The 21,980-nt window shown below is 36.4% G+C and overlaps 1 protein-coding gene across 2 annotated transcripts in view; it reads left to right on the forward strand.

Moving 5' to 3' along the window:
* The window catches only part of JMY (junction mediating and regulatory protein, p53 cofactor), a 65,576-nt gene that overhangs the window by 34,151 nt on the left and 9,445 nt on the right, over nt 1-21,980 (forward strand). Inside the window, exons 4-9 of one of the 2 annotated variants that reach the window (XM_058865053.1) lie at nt 1,387-1,556; nt 6,802-6,967; nt 10,289-10,476; nt 16,346-16,432; nt 19,037-19,132; nt 20,476-21,028. In XM_058865053.1, coding sequence (XP_058721036.1) covers nt 1,387-1,556; nt 6,802-6,967; nt 10,289-10,476; nt 16,346-16,432; nt 19,037-19,132; nt 20,476-21,028 — 1,260 coding nt within the window. The remainder of the gene's footprint in view (nt 1-1,386; nt 1,557-6,801; nt 6,968-10,288; nt 10,477-16,345; nt 16,433-19,036; nt 19,133-20,475; nt 21,029-21,980) is intronic. The other variant, XM_058865054.1, reaches the window with a different exon arrangement.

Consider the following 21,980-nt stretch of genomic DNA (forward strand, 5'->3'; position numbering starts at 1 on the left):
TTTAACTATTAAGTTAAAGCTGCTCTGTTGTTCAGAAGCCTTCATGGATATAACCTTGGCTTTTCTGTGTTTGGAGAATGTGATGGTTTTAATAAAAAGTGGTGCAGTAAAGTGAGGTCAAGTGACTTGGTATGTACACCTGTGGTCTCATCCTGGTACCATTTTAACTGAAATAAGCAGTTTAATAGGGCAAACAGACATTTTTCTAGTTCACTGAAAAAGGTTGCCCCGGTGTCCTCCCATGCCTGAGTGCAGATCCCTGTTTCTTTCTTTGCCTTGGTGATAGATCCTGTGCAAGATTCAGAGGAGAAATTTCTTTTTTGACTGGTAGGTTTCTTGTCATCTCTGTACATGACTGCTACACCTGACTCAAGAGATGCAGGCACCACAAATTACCTCTATTCAATGACAACCCAAGTTAAAGATAATGTGAAGTTTCACCTTTTTTCAAACTAGGTGGTTTAATAGGTTAAAGCATGTTGGAATAAATTTAATCAGAGCACATTCTAAATGTACTAATCAGCTTTGCTCCTTTTCCAATATGACAAAGGTAGCCAATAAGATACACCGCTAATTGATAATGGGTATTTATAGATACTTACTTGTTTTTGTTCACATGAATTTTTATGTACAGCAGTCAGGATTTGGAGGAAAACCATTGGAAGGTAACACACCTGAAGGCTGATTACAGCCATGGACCTTTAATATACAGGTTATTTACCTGTTTTTTGTGTTTGGGATTTTTCTTGAACCCTCCTGATCACAGGGTAGCCTTAAATACCCAAATATTAGCCCATGGCAGAGGAAAAATACATAAGAGCATAAATGTGTTTCTTATTAGCTAAGAACAGTATGTAATAGCATGTGGTGACTGAATGCCACTCCTTTGATTCCATTGCTTTTGTGGCTTTTGCTTTGCAAAGTTAAATACAGTATCACATGATCTATATATTAACAGTGGTGAAAATCTTGTGTGTCCACGTAGATGTTATATGGGGCCCAAGAATAGTAAATCAGAATCAGGCTAGGAACTTCTGCATTTTGAGGTAAAACATAGATGTTGTTTCAATTTCATAGTGTTCTTACAGAATTGCACTCGGAAGTTAAGCTGAAATCACTGTTTTAAATTTTAATTTTTTTTCACTCTTCAGATTTATTTAAATTTATGACTGTACTATAAATGTTATTAAGGTAAGCTGGAGACTTTATTAGCTGATAATTGGTGGTTACAGAAGTGGGGAAAATTTGGGATGCAGTTCAAGACCAAATGATTATATTAATGAGATTTTTATTAAGTACAAATGTGTGCATTTTCTTTGCAGCAGGATCACTAGTGGTCTGAAGAATAGACTAGTAAGATGCCTGTCTTTTTTTTCCTTTCTGTAGCTGTGTATGATCGAATGCGAGCAGACCAGAAAAAATTTGGTAAGGCAGCATGGGCAGCAGCAGTGGAACGTATGGAAAAGCTTCAGTATGCAGTTTCTAAGGAGACTTTGCAGTTGATGCGTGCTAAAGAAATCTGTTTGGAGCAGAAGAAACATGCGCTGAAAGAGGAGGTAAGTTTTCATGCCAGTAAGTAGAAAATTAAAAAAGGAAATATAGAAAGAAACAATGTTAGACAAAATGATGTTGCAATGTAGGTGTGGTGAGTTTTGTGCCACTTACGTATGTTTTCTGTTCACCTTTTCCTGGTTAGTCAACCAGAAAGACAGTTTTTAGTGTTTATAGCTGTCCACTGGGATGAGTAAAGTGAAGACAAAGGATGAGACAGAAATTGGCTGCCATGTAATCTCTGCAGTTTAGCTCTCAGAGGCATGACCACCTTTTCAGAATAGCTCTCACATTCCAGATGGAAAGTGTCTGACCATTAGTAAATATATGGATAGCTGGATGGTTATGCTGCACTCCTCTGCTTACCTTAATTACTGAGGCAATCTTCCAGAGGGGGCTGTGCTAGTTACAGTTTTCCTGAGGAAAGAGTTCATACATGAAACTGTGCTTAAATGCTTTAGCAGGAAAATATCCACATTTATAGGGTTTTATGACATCTCTTTAAAAGTAACAATACTACGAATTCTCTGTTAAACTTTGCTATCATATGGACGTTTGGTGCAAATAACATTTTGTCATACTAATGTTAATGTGTGTGCTAGCAATTAGATGACTGTTTTAAGATAACTTTGCAAATGTTTCAGCAAAATTTGACTAAAGTCATGGTGCTGTTACAAATGGTTATCTATGGTTATCCAGAGAGCTCATGACTTTAGCACTGCAAAGGCTTGTAGGTTTGTAAGGCTGATAGACTATGTGTCTATTTTAGGACCCTCCATAGAAGACTGCTTGATCTGCAGGGAAGAGAGAGTACGTGCAGGACCCAGAGCACAAAAATAGGTTTACTGCATTTCAGTGCTCTTTAGATTTGGAAATCCAGGAGTCGTCTGAAAACCTGAGTTTATTAGGCTATTGTCATCCTTAGCCAAGAATTGATAAGACAGTCCAGCAGTACTAATTGAAAATATATTGAATATTTTCACTTAGAGCAGCTGTGCATCTTCTTTTCATGGCACATTTTTCTCCATGTCGAGACCTGTGAATTTTTGTTGAATGAGATCTCAGTCTGGTGAATGAGTGAATATTTGGTCTGATATGCTAGTCTTAGGGGCTGTAAGGAAAAAAAAGATTAATTCCAGTGTACATCAGGATGAAACTGCTGAGCTGTGAGTTTGGGGCTTCTGGGGACAGAGAAATAAGGAACACCTAATGGGCACAGTGGTTTGGGGTGGTGTATTACAAGGTATAGCAAGCTCTGGGTCTGAATACAGAGATAGGGTGATATCAGCACCAACCAGCTTCTCCTCTGGTACACATTGTGTGTTCTGAGAATGTAAAAGGCTCAAGTATACAGAGTTGAATGTGAAAAACATGACTGGGAATCCCATCTTGGCAAAGAATGGTGGCAGTCTCATAGAGAAAATATTTGTAGAACTGAAATGCCTCCTGGTGAACCATTCAGCTACTATATTCTAGAAGATGAAAACAGGATATTTGTTTGAAGAGACTAAAATGCTCAAGAAATTAATATATCTGGATTTTAGCTGAGAAAAAATGACAGTTCAGAATAAAGACATATGACTTTTTTTTGAGGACAGTGTTGGTGTCCAGCAGGTTGTCTATGGAGTTTTGAAATTTAGTCTTGGAAAAGAAGTTTTTTGCAAGGGCATATTGTGGTAGAAGGGGAAATGGCTTTAAACTGAAGGTGGATGGGTTTAAATTACATATTAGGAAGAAATTCTTTACTTTGAGGGAGCAACACTGGAACAGGTTGCCTAGACAAGTTGTGGATCAACCTCCTGAGAAGTGTTCAAGGCCAGGTTGGATGGAACTCTGAGCAAAGCTTGGGACTTGATGAGATTTCACGTCCCTTCCGACCCCAACCATTCTATGATTCAGTGAATGACACCACTCTTTAATTTATATGACTGCAACAACAAAGACTGTATTGAGATTAAATTACTTGTTTTCATTAATGCAGAAAGTTGTTGCCTTACAGGAAATTGAACTTGGATCTCTACAGTTTAAATATTTTGTTCCACCGCTGTGGTGTTTTAACCCCAGCCAGCAACCAAGACCCAAGTGGCTGCTCACTTGCTCCCTCACAAGTGGGATCAGAAGGGTTAAAAGCTAGAAAACTCGCGGGTTGAGATAAAGGCAGTTTAATAGGGAAAGCAAAAGCCACACACATAAGCAAAGCAAAACAAGTTGTTGATTCATGGCTTCCTGTGGTCAGACAGGTGTTCAACCATCTCCAGGAGTTCAGGGCTCCATCATAGATAACTGTGACTTGGGAGGACAAAACTCCACTACTCCAAATCTCCCTCCCTTCCTCTTTCTTCCCCCCACTTTATATACTGGCCATGATGTCACATGGTCTGGAATATCCCTTTGGTCAGCTGGGGTCACCTGTTCTGGTTGTGTCTCTTCCCAACCTCCCATGCACTTCCATCTTCCCTGCCAGAGTGGCCATACAAAATGTATAAAAAGCCTTGTCTCTGTGCAAGCCCTGCTCAGCAATAACGAAAACATCTCTGTATTATCAACCTTGTGTTCAGCACAAATCCCATACACAGCCTCATACAGACACTGTAAAGAAAATTAGCTCTAGTACAGGCAAAATCATCACAACTGCAGAATGTTTCCCATAGCGTTCTCATGTTAAATTTGTGTTTGTTTCACTGTGTTGATCAGCCTGAGGGCTACCAAGGATGCAGCAAGGATGAATTAGTGGTAAAAGCTTGTAAGAATTGCTCTCAATTAAGAAGAGAATTTTTTAGCAGAATATACTGAAATATGCCCAAAAGAAATGATACTGTTTTGAAACATCACACATTATTAGTATCTTACATGAAATTTTAATGTAAGTTGTTGAAATTCAAGGTCTTCATTTTATTTTTTCATGGGGAGCTATTATGTAGCTAGGATATCTGCCCATGAACCATACAGCAATACTAATTTCCCATTTATTTTGCACATGAAAGCTGAATAGATTGGTGGTATACCCTTAAAGCAGAAGAAATAACTAACAGCATCTGTAATGTTTGCTCTTTATAGGGCTAAGGTACAGTTGTCAGGTCCTTTTTCAGGTGGACACCAGTGCAACTGAATGAAGTACTCAGCTGCTATAACTTGGTAAGCTGCTACTTTTGCAGCTGGTTTGTGTTTTTATGTCTGTATTCAGTTTTTATATAGACCGTGGCTTTAAATCTGGGAACGTCTGTTTTTAAGAAAGATATTGCGAAGTCAATTTCATAGTTCATGGAAAAGGGGAAGTTCTTAGGTGTGGTCATGTTTGACAGTACCTTAATTTAAAAATTAAACAAACATTTCCCACACCCACTTCCCTTACCTCCAAATCCACCAAATTTTGCTGCTTTTTTACACTGAGTACATCCTTGAAAATGGAAAATCCCTTGAAAAATGCTAATATCCTGCCTGAACAACAAACATTATCCCTCTTATATGGAAAAACTGGAGAGTTCAAGAAAATCAGTCCTTTGGTCTTGAAAAGCAGCCTGTAGTTCACTCCAGTTATGCAATCATTATGTCATTCACTGTTCTGGTCAAAATAGTAACTTAATATAGATGCAGAGTAATAAAGTGGCATGACAAGACATTTTTGTGTAGCTCTGGACTTTAGCATATACATAATACATTACGGATTGTAAGGTTTCTGGTGTTCACTTAAGGACTTACTGGAGTTTTCAGACTAATAGTTGATATATAAAAGATGCATACAGAAGTACAAAATATAGGAAAAGAAACTCAAGGTAGGAGTTACAAGAAGTGATTCACAGATCTTCTGTCTAGCAGTGTTATATGGAAGTAAGTATAGTATGCAGAATTATTTGTGTGTGATTGAGCTGTGAAATCCCTGTCAGTAGATAATGATGCAGGTGCTAAAAGCATATATGTTTTTAAAAGAAAACAGGACAGGACAAATTTATGTCAGCAGTGTGGTTTAAATTGTGCTTCCAGCTGTGCTAGAGGCTGGTCAATCATTTTGGGAAGATATCACTGCACTGCCTGTTAAGTTTCATCTTCCTGGATTTTTGCAGGTAACATTTTTTTGAAACAGGGTATTGGGTAAAATGGATCATTGGTTTCATTCAATACAGATACCTTTCTAGTTTAATATAGTCATATTAAAATATGTATGCTAAATAAAACTCAGGGAACCTATTTGTGGCTGTTTGTTACAGATTCAGTTTTACAACTTGAAGATTACACCATAATGTTGGGAACATGCTAGCAAATACTTTTTAAATGTATGGCTAAATAGGTCCTGTATTTTTGTTTGGTAGACATCCCTTTTTAATGAATGACTGTCTGTAATATGAAACTGGACATTTCTTCTGAATAGTAAGGTAGACAAATCACGAATCTTTGTTAAAATTTACCATTACTTTCATCCCGTATATGAGAGAAGCTATCAGATATACATATTTTGAGTGAGTAAAGAATTTGGATGTGGCCCTAACTCTTCTACATGCAGATTGTAGAGGTGCATGTATTCCCTTCAAACTCAGCACATAAGATTCCCTAACATGCTGTTATTTTTTAAATATGATCTGAATGGCTGGCTTTATTGAGCAGATAATTCTTGTTTGACTGAATGAAAGAGAGTGTTTGCAGTTCACTTTGGTTGTGTGTTACTTTTCTATTCAAATACAAAACACAAATGAGTACTGAAATATATATAAGTATTTTAATCTGTGTATTTATTCTCCTGTGATGGACTCCAGAAATACCAGAAGTAAGTTGTCATTACAAGATGATCAGTGCATGTATTTATCCCTGTTTCTGCATCCTTTCACGTTTTTTTCCTCAGTTCTGCTTCAACAGGTTCGAACTGTTGCTTTTGAGATGCCTACTTTTAGACTTTTCGGATTGAAGACAGGAGAATTCTAATTTAGTTTAATTATGTACCTTTAGTGAATCATGTGGTAGAGTAAAAGAATGTGAGGGATATTTCACACTATGCACTGTATCACTTGACACTTGACAGTCGCAAAATGTAATTCAATGCCATGGATTTATTTCATTGCCATGTAGAAAAGAGATATTAAAGGCATCTTAAAGTTTGTGTCTGATCAGAATGTATCTTAGGAACTTGATGTGTTCAGTTTTGACATGTTACATTTACTGTACCAGACAATATCTAGCTGTAATCATAAAATCCGTGATTTTGTTCTCATCGTTATCCTGGAGTTGTTTGTTTGTTTGTTGTTTTCTCTTTTTATTTAGATGCAGAGCCTGAAAGGTGGTACAGAAGCCTTAGCCCATTTGGACCACTTAGAAGCTGATTACTATGACCTACAGCTTCAGTTATATGAAGTGCAGTTCGAGATCTTGAAATGTGAAGAGCTGCTCCTGACAGCACAGCTTGAAAGCATCAGAAGACTGATGTCAGGTGTTTTATTTATTTCAATTAGTACCTAATCTGTGAAAGATAATTTTCTTCTTAAGAGTCCAGGGAAGCCTATGGGAATGAAATGAGAGCAGATTCTTTGCCATGTGAAGAGCTGCAAAAGTACTGTTAAATTTAAATTTACAACTGTTTATAAGGCATATACATACACATACAGAAGTTCTGGGATGATTCTCATTGCCTGTATTTGGAAGTTTGCATATAAGATGCACAAACTATTTAAGTTTTGGAGAACTGAGATCAAGGAGGAGGAAATGTCTTAATTATTTGACTTATCTAACTAATAATATGCATTGATATTACTCATTTTTTGAAAGTGATTTGTTTTCAAAAGCTGTATCTGCAGATTGGATTCCTTTTGCTACACTTGAGGCTCATGTCGTTGTCTCAGATATAGAGCAGGAAAAACCTTATACTTCCAGAGTTGACTATCCTACTACATCTCATGTATTGTGGAAGCAGTACATGTAAATCATACAGCCTTTTTCAATCCACTTCTATCCTTTAGACCTTTCTGTCTTTAATGTTTGTGTTTAAGCAAGCTTTGTTTTACTGCTTTTAGAGTGTAGGGCTTGTACAAAAATTTTTCCTATGGATAGAAAATTCTTCTAATATTTGAAGCTGGATTGTATTATGAGTTGCCTCTGGAAAAGGAAAAAACAGGTATCAGAGATTTGTCTCACTGTAACAACACTAACTATGAATCTTTATCTCTTGTGATGAAACAACTATAACTGTATGTTTTGACAAAAGGATTGGAAACTTTATAAATTACTTGGAGAAATGTGGCAGCTTAGACTTAGTGTTTCTGTGGACAATTAGTTAATGATTTTGAGGTAGATTTTGAGCTGGGAAATCGGACATTTAGTTTTGGTATTGAAGACATGGTATGGTCTGCTTACTTACAAACTGAAAGAAATCCCCTGAACAAGAGATGGAGAAGAAATGTGTATCAAAATCCTTTGTCTTTGGTGTAGTGGTAGTAAAACCTCTGGGCCATCAGAGACTAAGCTTTAAAAATGTCACAGGGCAATACTGTTTGTCATTAATGTTTTCTGCAGAAATCTCAAAAAAAAACCCTCAACCCACAACCTAATCCTAAGTAAAACCCTCGGTCAGCTAAACCATCACCCTGTTTATTCCCTTGTGGCAACAAAACAGTTCACTGTTCTGGCTTCCTTTGCTATTTTAAATTTGTAAGATATTGTTTAATAATAAATCCCAAACTATGCCATAGGACAGAAAATGAAAAAATACAATTCCTAAACATGTGGGAATTGTTCAATACATGAAATTACCTTCCCAGACTTCCTTTAGGTGGTTAGAACAATTAACATGAAAAATAAAGTGATGTGGAAGTGACTACATATATTTGAGACTATTCAGCACCAAATCTGAATTCGAGCATCTAAAATATTCAGTGGTCTTTTAATGTTTTTCCTATGATGTCAAAAGAATAGCATGGTCTGTTACACTTTAAAAATAAAATGTACTTATAGTAAAGTAACAGACTTTGATTTTCCACATTTGTATGATTTGAAATTCATGCATGTAAGCCGAGTAGATGCTGTTGCTTCTATCTAGTCTTTGACTGTATTGATTCTGCAGAGATAGTTCAGAGAGTTCTCAACTAATGTTTTGAGAGCATGGTTTGAATTGACTGCAGTTGATTGTGACCCAGGAGAACTGAAAATTTGCAAATTCAGCACAGGATCTGAAAAGGATCAAGTGATTATAATAAATTGTCATATTATGAGCAACACTGCTTTTCACTGTCACTAATACCCACATTGAAATTCACAAAACATGACTTTATTAGGTAGAATTTATAAGGGTTTTATCTTATTTGTACAAAGTATGAGTACATTCTTGTCCAAATGGTTTTGTGATGGGTGAACTTGTATATTTCTGTCTTTAACTTTGCATGAAATTCTTTTAAAGCAAAATTCAGGTGTAAATTCTCCCATTTTATAACTGCATGGTAAAATATAATTGTCAGATATGAGTCATCTTCTTACTCAGTGGTATCTCAAAGGGAGTTCCAGTGACTTGGCAGTTTTTACATATTGATGAAGCTTTACAGGGTTTTTATTTTTAAACTAAATGCTGAAGTAAAGAAACTGTTTGGCAAGTTTTATTAGATTTTATTTTAAGGTGAATATCTTGCTGTGCTTTATTGTCTGGTCCTGCCATGACTTCTACTGAGATGAAATTAACATGACAGTCCGAGTTCTGGTTGCAGCAGAGACTGTACACACAAATAACATGAGGTGACAACAGCTTTTAAAATGTTAAGGAAAATCCTATGCCTGTTCCCAAATAATCAGGTAGCTGAAGTAGGAGAAATTACAGTCTTTCTGAAGGTAGTTGATAAAGTTGAAATAAGAAAGTTTGGTATTGCTGTGAAATAGATGCTTGACAGACATGCCAGCTGCCTCTGCCTGTTTCAGACAGCAGTAATGCATTTCCTTCTTGGTGTGTTACAAATATATCCTACTTTGTATGCCAGTGGAATAAAGAACAAGAGGTCTTTGCAGCTTCTTCATTCCAACATTCTTCAAGGATTTATAATCACCACTCTTTCCTTCTTGGCAAGAGATGAGAAGGCAGCATTTAAAGATGAGCTCACTGTTATTCCAAATGCTTCTCTCAGGAAGCTAAAAATCATGAGTGTTGATAAAACTATTAGTAATTACCTCCTTTTCAGCCCTGTAATGCTTTGAAGGATTGCCTTGAAATTGCCCTCCCTCCTTCCCTCCCTCTCAGGAGCAGTGACTGGGACATCAAAAACCTAGGAGAGTGTTTTGGTGTCCTGATGTCTGAGTTCCCTTACATGAAATTACCGGCTGGTTGTAACAGAAGAATGATGCTGAAGACTCCAGATAGTCTTGTCTATCCTGAACTTTATGGTGAAGACCAGAGAAAACTGCTAAGCCCTGGGTCCCTTGTGAGACCCAAAGACATGCACGGGCATTGTGTTCAAATCAGGTTACACATAATAGCTGTACATTTAGAAATTCATTTGTGTTTTAATACTCTGAGCTTGCCCGAATAGCAGGCTGAGCTTCATTGGTATTAATTTCTGTTCCTCATAAAGACTTTAAAGCTGTACAGTGCCTTGCTGTTTGATGCTTTTTCCTCTGACCTGACTGATTTTTGGAATTAGTCCTCTGAAAGGGCTGTGGTGTTTTTCTGCATCAAATCTTGCAACTCAGTGGGAGGGTTGTTGTTGAGGAAAACAAAATGTTAATTAAATGCAAACCACTGATTTGATTTTTTTTTTTGCTGACATCTTTGAAATAGAGAAGAGAGATGAAGTGGTGTATTATGATACTTATGAAAGTATGGAAGCTATGCTTGAAAAAGAGGATATGGCAACATCTGTACACTTGCAAAAAGAGGAGCTGCAAAAGTTACAACAAAAAATCCGCCAGCTGGAAGCAAGGCGTGGACGTATTTCAGCCAAGAAAGCCTACCTCAGAAATAAGAAGGTACTGTTTAATTGCCTTTTTTTGGACATAATTAGCAAATTTAATAAAAGTTAAAAAGGTTTCCTTTCAGGTACAAGTTTCCCAGAATTTTTGTGGATTACATTCATGGTTTGCTAGAAGTTGTTTTGCAGAAAACTAAGTTAAATAGCATGTATTATTAAATTGATGCATTTAAGATTCTGTTTACCTTTCTTCTAGCTTTAAAGGAACCTTCAATTACTTTGAAGTCAACAAATAAACTTATTTATATTAATTAATCAGAATACTTTCATGTGGCATGCTAGAACGAATGTTTTTATGGAGAGTAGTTTTGTATATGTTTGCAGAAGAGAATTTTCAAATGTGTTTCTCACAAGTGAATTTTATTTTCATTCTCTTACCCCATCCTTTTAAACTTATGTCATGTGTTGTTGATACTCTGAATTTGGCAGATCTATATGAAATCCAGTCTATATTCTTAATTTGTAATTCTAGTTGTGCTGTTTAGGTCAAAGTTCTGAGAAACCATAGTAAGTACTTGTTAGAAAATAGGTTCCACCCATACTATATACTATAAAACTATGCAGAAATGTCAGTTGAGGCCTCATTCTGGATTAGGATGAGTGGCTGGTGTGGTTGTGTGTTCCCAGTCATGTCTCTTTATGTGAAAGATGACCCCTTCATATAAAGAATTCTAGCAGATTGACAGTAAACCCTTCAGGTCTTGCCTCCACTTCATAATAATATCTATTTCTGTACCTAAATCTGAAGCATACAGAGCAAATAAAAGTTGTTGATACCATTTTATATATTGAATAATCTGTATTTTGTCAGCCTCTGTCTGGTTTCTGATTAACCCAATATGGAGAACACTGCTAATGAAGTATTAGGAGAAAGGTCTCCTGTTAGCTGATTATGTGAAGTAGCTTGCTTAGTCATTGAGTTTGTTTTACATGAGCTTGAAAAGAGAAGTATCAGGAACCTTGTTAGTATTTTAGGTATGAGCTTACTTGTCATATTACGTTAATCTACACAGGCTACAGTATAATATGATATTTCCTCCTGGATATGAAAAGAAACTGCTGGCACCTTACAAAGTAGACACCTGGGTGGTTTTTTTTTTTTGCTTTTAAGCAAGAGCCTGTTTGCTGTTCTTTGCTTAATGGAGTACACACATCAAGAAGAAACCCTGAAGCAGGAGTAGAGATTTTTTAGCATGCCCATATATCTGTATAATGAACTAGTCACCTTCAGTGGCTCATTTGTTTCAAATTTATGCTGTGATAGAATATCTTGTTTAAGCTGGAGTTGGTTTTGGCTGTAGCAGGAGTAGCAGCATGTCTGGTTGTTCATTGTGACCAGATGCAGAGCTGTGTTGTTTGTCTGCATCTGCATGCAGGAGTGGTACAGTACATCTTCTCAACAAGGTGCTGGGAGAGCTGTGGCTATACTGCTTTCAGGACCTGAAGTAATGTCTCCATGTGGAACTTGGACATCACATTGCTCTAAGAACTACTTCCAGCTCTTACTTATGTCATTGCCCAGGATAGCATTCTTTGCAGTTGAGTGCTGCAGGGACATAGCTTTCAGCTTCTAGAAAAATCACAGCATAGAACAATGTGTGTTTAAACTTGAGAAGATAAATTATCTTTATTTGAGCAAGTAGAAAGAGCAGAACCTATTGTGTGCCATTGTGTGGTACTTGTTGGGCAGAAAAGTATATGTCCATTTTTTAGCTTCTCTTCTTACTGCTGGATAATGCAGACTCCTACTAAACTTTCTGGCAATTACCTGAAATTCAAAACTCAGAGATTTGTCTAATTTTTTTAAGCAATCTTTGTATTTTCAGTGGCCTTTCTAGTGATACTGCAAAGCATTGTAACACAGTTATATAGAGCACTATTTAAGGTGCCTGTTGTGAGTGCTTGTATTTGTGGGAGTAAAATAGGATTCTTGCTCTGAAGTGTTTCAGGTTAAGTCAAGTATGCAAAACTAAGATACAGATGGGATACAAAAGCAGAATGTAGATGGTGAGAATGAGGGCAGTGGTGACTGAATGCTGTGTGAAGAAAAGTGACTTTTTAAGGATGAATATGAAAAGTACATACTGTGTGGTAAATCTGTGTCTGTCTCAAGAAACATTTATTGTTGAACTGAGATGAGAGTGTACTTAATGCTTTTCAGATTGCGTTCCTGACTGTGTGTTTCAGAAAAGTATCTGAAAGCAGACTTTTAAACAGGTGTTTTGTTTTTGATTGGGTTGGTGAGATGTTGGTGGTAGATTGGTGGGTTTTTTTCTTCTTTTTTTTTGTTGTTGTTTTTTTTTTTTTGTTTTGTTGTTGTTTTTTATGTCAAATAATTGTACCAAGCTTTTATTTAGAAACTTTCGTGGAAGGTGTCTTGGAAACATAACTCAGTCATGACTCTAGAATAACTGAAGTGACATTTTTAAAATGCATGGTTTTACAGAGTTTGATATTTCTTCACTGTACTACCATGAGTATAAATGCCTTATTATTTTTTTTAATACAGTTTGCATTTCTTAATCATTCTATGGTGTCCCTTTGTGTTGATGACAGTGAGTTATTAAAAAATAAATTTTTAATAGCAATTTCACTTTTTTTCCTTACTTCTAGAGAGCTGGCTATAGATTTTTCATGCAGGAAATTGCTACTGTTATGCCAGTCTACCCCCTGCTGGCTACACATTAGTATTAATTAATTTTCATATGGAACAAGCAGCTGATTTATTAGGGAGCTAGATTTATAGCAAAGAGCCAAGGTGAAGAAAATGGTATAGAAGATATTTTGAAAAATATCTTCGAAAAAACAGAGTTGGGATGAAATCAAATTATTTTGCACCTGGCAAGAATATTCCTTATCACAAGCAGACTGGGAGAAGCAACCGATTGGTGAAGCTACTTGTGTTATGTTCATAATGTGTGTTTTCAGCTAGGAGACTTCCTCACATGCTTTTGTGTTCATTTAGTAGGATACCTTTAGAATTTTGCAAGCCCACATTTTAAAGCTCAGCCCATGCCAAAATAGGTGTTATGTAGATGCAGTGGCAGCTGGCATATGATTATTGGTATTGTTATTATTACTATTATAACAGCAGTGTAAGAATATAACTACACTGAATGCTTATAATAAAATACAGTTTCTGCACATGAAAAAGTAACCTTTTAATTAGGTTGTTTTTTAAACTGAAAGCAAGACTCACTGGAACTAGTTAGATATAATACTGTCGCACATCTCTTTTACATATATTACATGTTGTTAGTCTTAAACATTGTAGTTTATCTGGTGAGAAAGGTTGAAATAGTTTCTCACCTCTCCCTTTTTGTCTATTTAATAGAAATACAATTTGATACTGTGAGATCAATTAGTTGATTAAAGGAAGAAGGAGCATTACTTCTTGTTGCTTTCCCAGTTCTATACAGCTGATCAACATATTTCTTGAGGTGTGGCTCTCACTGGACATAAATTCACAGGGAGGTTGTAAAATTCCTGGAGGTATTTGAGAAGTGTCTGGATCTGGTGCTGGGTGATGGTGTAGTGGTTGTAATGGCAGTGCTGGGTGGATAGGTGGACTGAATGATCTTAAAGGTCTCATCCAAACTTGATGATTCTATGCTAACATGCCTGCTTCCCAGTGCTTAGCAGTAAGGGCTACCTCGCATGTGCAATAGGCTGTGTATTCCTGCTCATACAACCAATTATTAATTTTTGTTTTGTTGTTTTAGTTTTTATTTTGCCAGTGTTCATTGGTAGATATTGAACTTGTCATCTGCCCTAATCATCCAGAAAATTTTCTTAATGCTGCCATCTGGATGGTTTTTTATTTCATTCTTTGTTTGTAGTCACTTAATCTTGCCCACCAGTACACTTAATCTTGTCTACAGGTATAACCCTGCATTTGTCCCTCTGAAATTGCAACCTTTCCTTTTTCCTTAGACCATTTCTGTAATTAGTTAAGATGATTCAGATTTCTAATCCTGTCCTGAAACATGTTTTCAGCCCCTCCTAGCAGTTTTTACTGTTTCTTGTCAAAGAGATCTAATTACATCAAAGTAGATTGTTTATTAATACCAAGTCAGCACCAAATACATTTTGGTTAGTTTTGTCCTCTTTACATACTTAAAGTATCTTTCATTATTTCATTTAATCAGAAAGATTTAAATAATGTTAAATGAAGTGAAAACATTACATGAAATTGTGCCCCCTGAGTATTTGAGACATGTCAGAAAACCCAAACCATGCTTAACTTACATTTTCTCATTACAATATTAATACCTAAGTAGAGACTAAACTATAAACTAGTTGGAAGTATTACAGGAAATTTTTCAGATTCTCTGTTAGTATTACATAGCTTGCTGTGTCTTTGAAACACAGAAATGAAGTGTTTTGTACTTTCTCAGCTACAGATTAAATTGACTGAATGTTCCAGGATTAACTCTTTTCACCAGGGGGAAAAAAAGCCTCCAGAAAGAAGCACAAAACCCAGCAGTGTTTGACTATATATATTTGTGGACCTGTTAGAGCAAGTCCAGAGCAGGTCCACGAAGATGATCAGAGGGTTGGAGCACCTCTCCTATGATGACAAGCTAGGGTTGTTGAGCCTGGAGAAGAGAAGGCTCTGGGGAGACCTCAGTACAGCTTTTCAGAACATAAAAGGAGCTTTATGCTGTGAAAAAGGAAGGAGAGTGCCTTTAGACATGGACAGATATTTTACATGGACAAGGGGGAACAGTTTTAAACCAGGAGAGATTTGAATAGTTGTTAGAAAGAAATTTCTTTACTCTGGAGGATGCTGAGCTGCTGACATAGGTTGCCCCAAGAAGAAGTGGATGCCTCATCTCTGGAAATCTTGAAGGCCAGGTTGGATGGGGCAGAGCAGTCTGGTTTAGTGAAAGGTCCCCTGTTCATGGCAGAGAGGCTGGCACTAGATGAGCTTTAAGATCTCTTCCCACCTAAGCCATTCTGTGATATACCTGTGATGAACTGGGACAGTATTTGCACAGGTATCTTTGCTTTTGTCAGTTACCTGTATACAACAGCAACACTGATGTTTTGCTGTCCTGTACAGGAACCGTGGTTACTTTTTTATTTGATCAAAGCATGTCCATAGAGAACTTGCAGATGAGCAGCTTTTTTAAGCATCCATACTTGCACAACTGTGGGATTTGTTTATGACTGTACATCAGACTTTGTTCTAGTTCTGCATGGTGCTTGTACCAGGTCTAATTACATTGCTCATACTGTCCAATTTCCTGGCCCTCAGTATCGTCCAATGAAGTTATCTACTTGAAGTTGTAATATGGCCTAGTTTGTTTGTTTGTTTGTTTGTTTGTTTGTTATTTTAACCTCTTCTTATTTGCAAACAATGTGACAAATTCTTGTTTTAAACCAGATGTTAGAGATGTGAGATCAGTGTAATAAATGAACATAATGAATTATAACAACTTCATTGCTGTCTGTGCTTGCAGATAGTACATGGGAAAGATGGGCAGACACCTGTAAATGGGAAGCTGTCTATTTGCATAAACAGAAATATTGAGAAATTTGAGAGTTAGTTATTTTCCATGTGTGCAAATACATGGGGTTAAACAAGGGCTTTATGAAGTGTTGACAGATTGGTTCTTCACCACGCTTTTACTGGTACTGTAGAACAGACTTTCCAAGAAGCTGTCACTTGGATCTATTCTTTTGGTAGTTAAAAGTAATAGATTTGGGGTGGTTTTTCAGTTACAGTTCATTGTAAATTAAATGAGCTTGTCTGAAATAGGCTCTGCAGCTACTATTTTTCTAGATGCCATTTGCTAAATATGACATTATGTAAATCTGTATTTAAATACATGCTCTATAGGTTATACTTTATGTCCCTTCAGGAGATCTGTATCGCAAAACATAATGAGAAGATCCAGCAGCGTCACCAGAGCAAGGAGGAGTACAAAATGCACCATACTGTTCAGCTGGTAAGTTTGAGTTTTCTGCTGTTGAGCTTAGCCTGTCATTAATAGCTTGCATTCCTCATTATACATTAATTAGGAGAGCATTCAGAGTGATAGCTCTTTCAAAAGATGGTGTTTATCCATGACCTTTGCACCACGGATTTCTGTGTCATTTTATGCTGGTAGGGGGGAATATATAGCTGTGTTAGGAAGACATGAGAACCAAACAAGTAGAGCAGTTCTTAATGCTAGGCTGACAGTCTGAGCGATTTTTAGCATTTATCATCAGCACATAGATGATTCTGAACACAGTCTGAGTGATTTGTTAGCGTTTATCATCAGCACATAGACGATTCTGAACATCTCCAAGTATCACGTCCAGTATGCTGATATGAGTAGGGAAATCACACAATGATTCTGGAATCTTAATAAGCTTGGATGCTACTTTTCTTTTTTTACGAAAGCTATTACTGGAATTAATTGTATAAACTTACAGTTCCAAATGGATGCTCCACAATTTTTTTTCATAGCCTGGTTGCAGAGAATAGACCAACTGGTCTCTTAAGTTGTACCTAATATACTTAAAAAATATTCAAATTCTGGATTGGGCCTTAGGAGCTGATATAGTATCAATATTTGATAAAGATCACTGACAAAGATGCATTGAAATCCAAGTCTCTTTAATTCAGGCTTCAATTAGATTAGTGAAAGTGATTTTGTTTCATCCTTATACATTTTTAACATTGATATATTTGTCCAGGAAGTCAGCTGCATAATTTATTTTACGGAAAGGCTACTTGTCAAAGGCAGTATGTATTGGAATATTCTTTCAGGAATTAAAATAAAATATATATTTTTTTCATAAGTTCTTGTAAGGCAGAGGAAGTTACTGTGTGGATTGTAGCCCATTTATCAGTCTTATTAGTGAGACTTGACAAAGCTAAAGGACTTCCTTGTCTCTCAAGAGTACTGCAGAGTTTTATATTATGGAGTTGCCCACTTGAATGATATGAAGAACCTTATGCTAAGTTTTTGTGTTTGTGTGGGGTTTTTCTGCTAAAAATGTGACTGAAAAATTCTAGCATTATGGTAAAAAAGGTTTTAAATGACTGGTTTTCATTAAGAATTTTGAGAATACAACTCTTAGAAAACCTTTGAAAAGGGGAGTCCAAATTTGAAACCAAATAAGATTTGCAATTTTACTGTTTTACTTAAAAGTGAAACAAAATCAAATAAACAAGTCACCGAAAACAAAACACCAAAAACCAAAAACAAACAAATAAACAAAAAAACCCCTTGAATCTGAGGCTGCTTCAGGAAAAATTTGATCTGAATGCATATGTAGCATTCAGGTACAGTGGTAGAACTACTTTCCTTCCTTTCTTTATGCTTTTGTTCTAACTTCTTTGCCCATTGTTCTTACTTTCTTTTACCACATGCTTCTCATCCTCTTCACCTTTATATGTTTTCTGTCCTTACTATTTTTCAGACATGTTCTCATCTTTCTCTCCCTAATGCATCTATACTTCCTTCCTTCCAAATCACAGCAGTTGGCTTTTTATGAAGGACACCAGGCCACTAGCTGACTTACGAAAATGGCAGGCAGACACTGCTTTTGTGGTAATCAGTGAGAGTAAAAGGTTCACAAAAGTGATCAGAATTTTTGATTATGAAGATGCACACTTTCAAAAGTAATATTAAATGCTGTGAGTCATCTTAAGAATTAAAGCTGCTGTTTCTGCTGCTTTGTGGTCAGCTGTTACGTCATTTTTCCTGATAGCTTCTGAACTTGCATGCAGTAAATTTCACCTTCTGGTAATTAGCTTCCATTTCCAGTAAATTGACTGAGGTGTTAGTGTTTGTTTCAAAGATGTAGTAACTCTGCTGAAGTTCTGTAAGAAAGAATGATTAGTTAAAGGAGATGTATCCAAAGGTGTATTTTCCATAAGACAAAATCACCATACAAGAAAAAACACAACTATCCTAGATGCAAGGAAGAGCCTCAGACCTTTACTTAAGTGCAATTATATAAAATCAAGCTGGTTTGCATAACAAAAGCTGGAGTAAATACAAATATATTTAATATATTTAATAAATTTAAATATATTATATTTACTGTTGTGTGAAAACATTTACTTAATTTGCTCACTGTTGGGTTCAAAACTGTGATGCTGAGTTCTGTGTATTCTTGTACTTTGAAAATACAGACATGACTTCTCTAAATGGGAAGCCTTTCAGTTTGGACTGCCATTTTGTTATTGCAATGAGGGGGAAAGGGATGCTGCTTTGCTCTCTGGTTAATTTATGCAATTTTAATTCAAGGAGGCTTCTCTAACTATAGCATTCTGTCACTTGTTATTTCTCATCTCTCTAAGTAACAAGTCTTCCAAGTGTTCCTGTTAGAGATTGAAATGTTTTTTTTTACTGAGCTTCGAGTTTCTTTGAGAAAACAAAACACAAAATATATAGTATTTTTTAAGGGGAAGCCAAAGGCCAAGTTTTGAAGTTATGTTTATTTGAGAAGTATCTTTTTAAGTAGCTCTTCGCATTTAGGAGAAGAGTTTTTTCTAGTGCAGCCAAATAGAGCACTGGATATAATAGTTGTATGTTTTCCATATGTTTTCTCAGAAACGAGATCAGCTGCAAGATGAAGAGGAAAGAAAGAGCTCCTGGGTTAGTCAGGAGCGACAGAAAACCCTGGACAGACTTCGTACTTTTAAGCAGGTAACAGAAGAACAGTTGCTCTTTTCTGGCAGATTCCTTTCCCAAAGAAATTTTCACACATTCCAGTAACAGCATTCACTGAGCTAGTATTCTTCTTGATATTATTATGATGATTCTATAATATATAAAATATATAATAATATGTATTATATATTATACTATTACTATAATATATAATATTATATAATAATTCAAATTATTAAATTACTCTATTTGATATCATTATTGATACTCTTTCATTGTATCATGAACTTATCTTTGAAAAATTCTCAGCAAAATATGGCATTGGTGGTAGCAGATTCCTCTAGCTGTTGCATTCCCAGTGCCTTAAGTTTCTGTTCACTCTTACACATGTATCCTGTGACAAGACACTTGGCACATGTTCCCAAAAAGTATAATCTAAGCAGTACTTCCTACAAAGAGCATTGTCATCTGACATGCCCTCCTACTGCTGATTGCTAGAATATCTGCCCCTTCTTATTACAATGGAACCATCAGATAATGCATAGAAGGTGGAATGAAGGGGAAAGAATAAGAAAAGGACTGAAAGTAAAAAGAAAAGAGAGACTGTATTAATTCATGAAAACTTTTTTGTTGAATACATTAGGAAAAAAAAAAGTATGAGAAGTTTCTTTGCTGGAAAGTTGTCTTGTTCATCAGTACACTCTTCATGTCCTTATTGTTTGCAAGGCTCTTGAATTCTGTAACTTCTGTAAATTAAAGCAAATTTCTTACATTAACCAGCCACTGTCCATGAGCTATTAACATACTAACACTGTTACATGTTATTGCTGTAGGCCTACAAGACTTGTGCAAAAGATATTAATTTTTTCTTTCAAGAGGTTGTGGATAAAACTAATATGAGAAGACTGATAATGAGGCAGAAAATTCAAGAAGGAAATTAAGTCTGAAAATCTTAGATGTTCTCAAGATACACCTTTTAAAACAGTATGATTCATTTATAAGGCCAGTGCATTAAGTCAGACTGCTCTGCACTTGCAGAGGGAGCTATTGACCAGGTTTAGAAGAGGAAAGCTAGAGGGAATTTTGAATTTTAGTTTCCAGAAAAAAAACAGTTTTGAATGTGCAATCTGATTCTTAGTGAAATCCTAATTCTAACCCATGTATTTCACTGACTAGACTAATCATACATAAATTGTGGCTTAAGTAAGAATAAAAACTAAGAATGTGAATATATTTTTGAAGAAAAGCTGGAGATATATTTTATTTGGTTTTACATACAGAACAGAATGAAAATCGTTTGTCAGAAATGACAGGTACATAAAATCTGAAGTAGTCCATTGCATGTGCTTACGTAATTGTCAATACCTTATTCACTTTAGCGGTATCCTGGGCAAGTAATACTTAAATCAACCAGACTACGGCTGGCTCATGCAAAAAGAAAATGTGCAGCCAGCTCAGTGCCCTGTGTTGAGCAGCCTCAATCTTTGCCAGCAACCATACAAATCCAAGAGAAGAGCGAAGAGGTGGAATTGGAAAAAGCAGTTCAGCCATTGCAAGTGCAGGAATCTACAAGCCTAAAACAAGTTCAAGATGTCTCTATGCCTCCTAATGGTGTTACCTCTGACCTGCCCCATGTCAGCACTTCTCCACTTACCAGTGACCAGCTTCAACCAGAGACTGCTACTGGAGTACAGCTTCCACCCCCTTTGCCTCCACCACCTCCACCTCCGCCTCCACCTTTGCCCTCCAAGGAAGATGCCACCAAATCCTTAGAGAAAAGTGACAGCTCTGTCAAACGTCAGAGTGTGGAGAAGGGAGTCCAACACTCTTCTGGTGTCCCTCCAGCACATCTGTTCGATAGCAGTCAGCTAGTCAGTGCCAAGAAGAAGCTCAAGAAGACCGGTGATCTAGAGGGTTTACAGAGGAGGAGAGGTACTGTTTTAATTTCTGCATAATTAATTAAAAATTTATTGTTATTAATTTAAAAACTGTAATGCACATCAGTTCATCTTTTGAATTGCTGTGTAGGAAAGTGTATTCAGTGATTGATTTATTATTAATGGGAAAGTTGTTAAATCCTTTTTAGCTGATAGATGCTGGAATCTTGAACACTAGGGCTTTTATGACACCGTGGCATATTTGTTCAGTAGGAAAACACTTGAGAAATGGAGTCTACACTGTACCATGTTAGACTAGATAAAAAGTGGACCTAGGTGCTGTTGAAAAGAATATTTACACATCTACTTACTGTATTTACTTACTGCCAACCCTGCAGATTTGCTCTGTTTCACCAGAGGATGCAGTGTTCTATTTACTAATAGAATAACAATAATTTTTATGTAGTCCTGTTGTTTACTTTACTGACTTGCATTTTATCTTGCAATTTTTTATAAATCACCTATTGTGTGTGTAGTTTTATATACATCATAATACGACAAATAGAAATTCAAATCAATTATTCCTATTAAGAATGTTGTTAATGTCTGCTGCAGCACTCTACCTGCTGCTCCATGTCCCCTGAGATGTTCCAAGTTTCTAAGTGGCTTCAGAAATTTGCCCCTGACAGGGGCTTTACAGTCCTTCCTTGCCCCTTCAAATGTGCAGTCCTGTATTCTTTTACATCTCTCTTTTCATTGGGACTTTTCTTTCTAGGCCTTTAGTGGGATGGGCAGCCTGTTCCTAAATGCAAAACAGGTTTTAAAAACGCATTGTACAATGTACAAAAGAGATCTGGAGATGGATATGTATTGATTGAGAAGTGCTGTACAAATTACATGCTATTGTATGCGAGGTATTTAAACTTCGTTTTACTTTATTATAATGCATTCTCTGGGATGAAGATCTTGCCCTCTCTTTGGCTCTTCAAAGAGCCAAAGCCTGATTT

Source organism: Poecile atricapillus, chromosome Z, assembly GCF_030490865.1.
Source record: "Poecile atricapillus isolate bPoeAtr1 chromosome Z, bPoeAtr1.hap1, whole genome shotgun sequence".
In the NCBI taxonomy this organism is placed as follows: Eukaryota; Metazoa; Chordata; class Aves; order Passeriformes; family Paridae; genus Poecile; species Poecile atricapillus.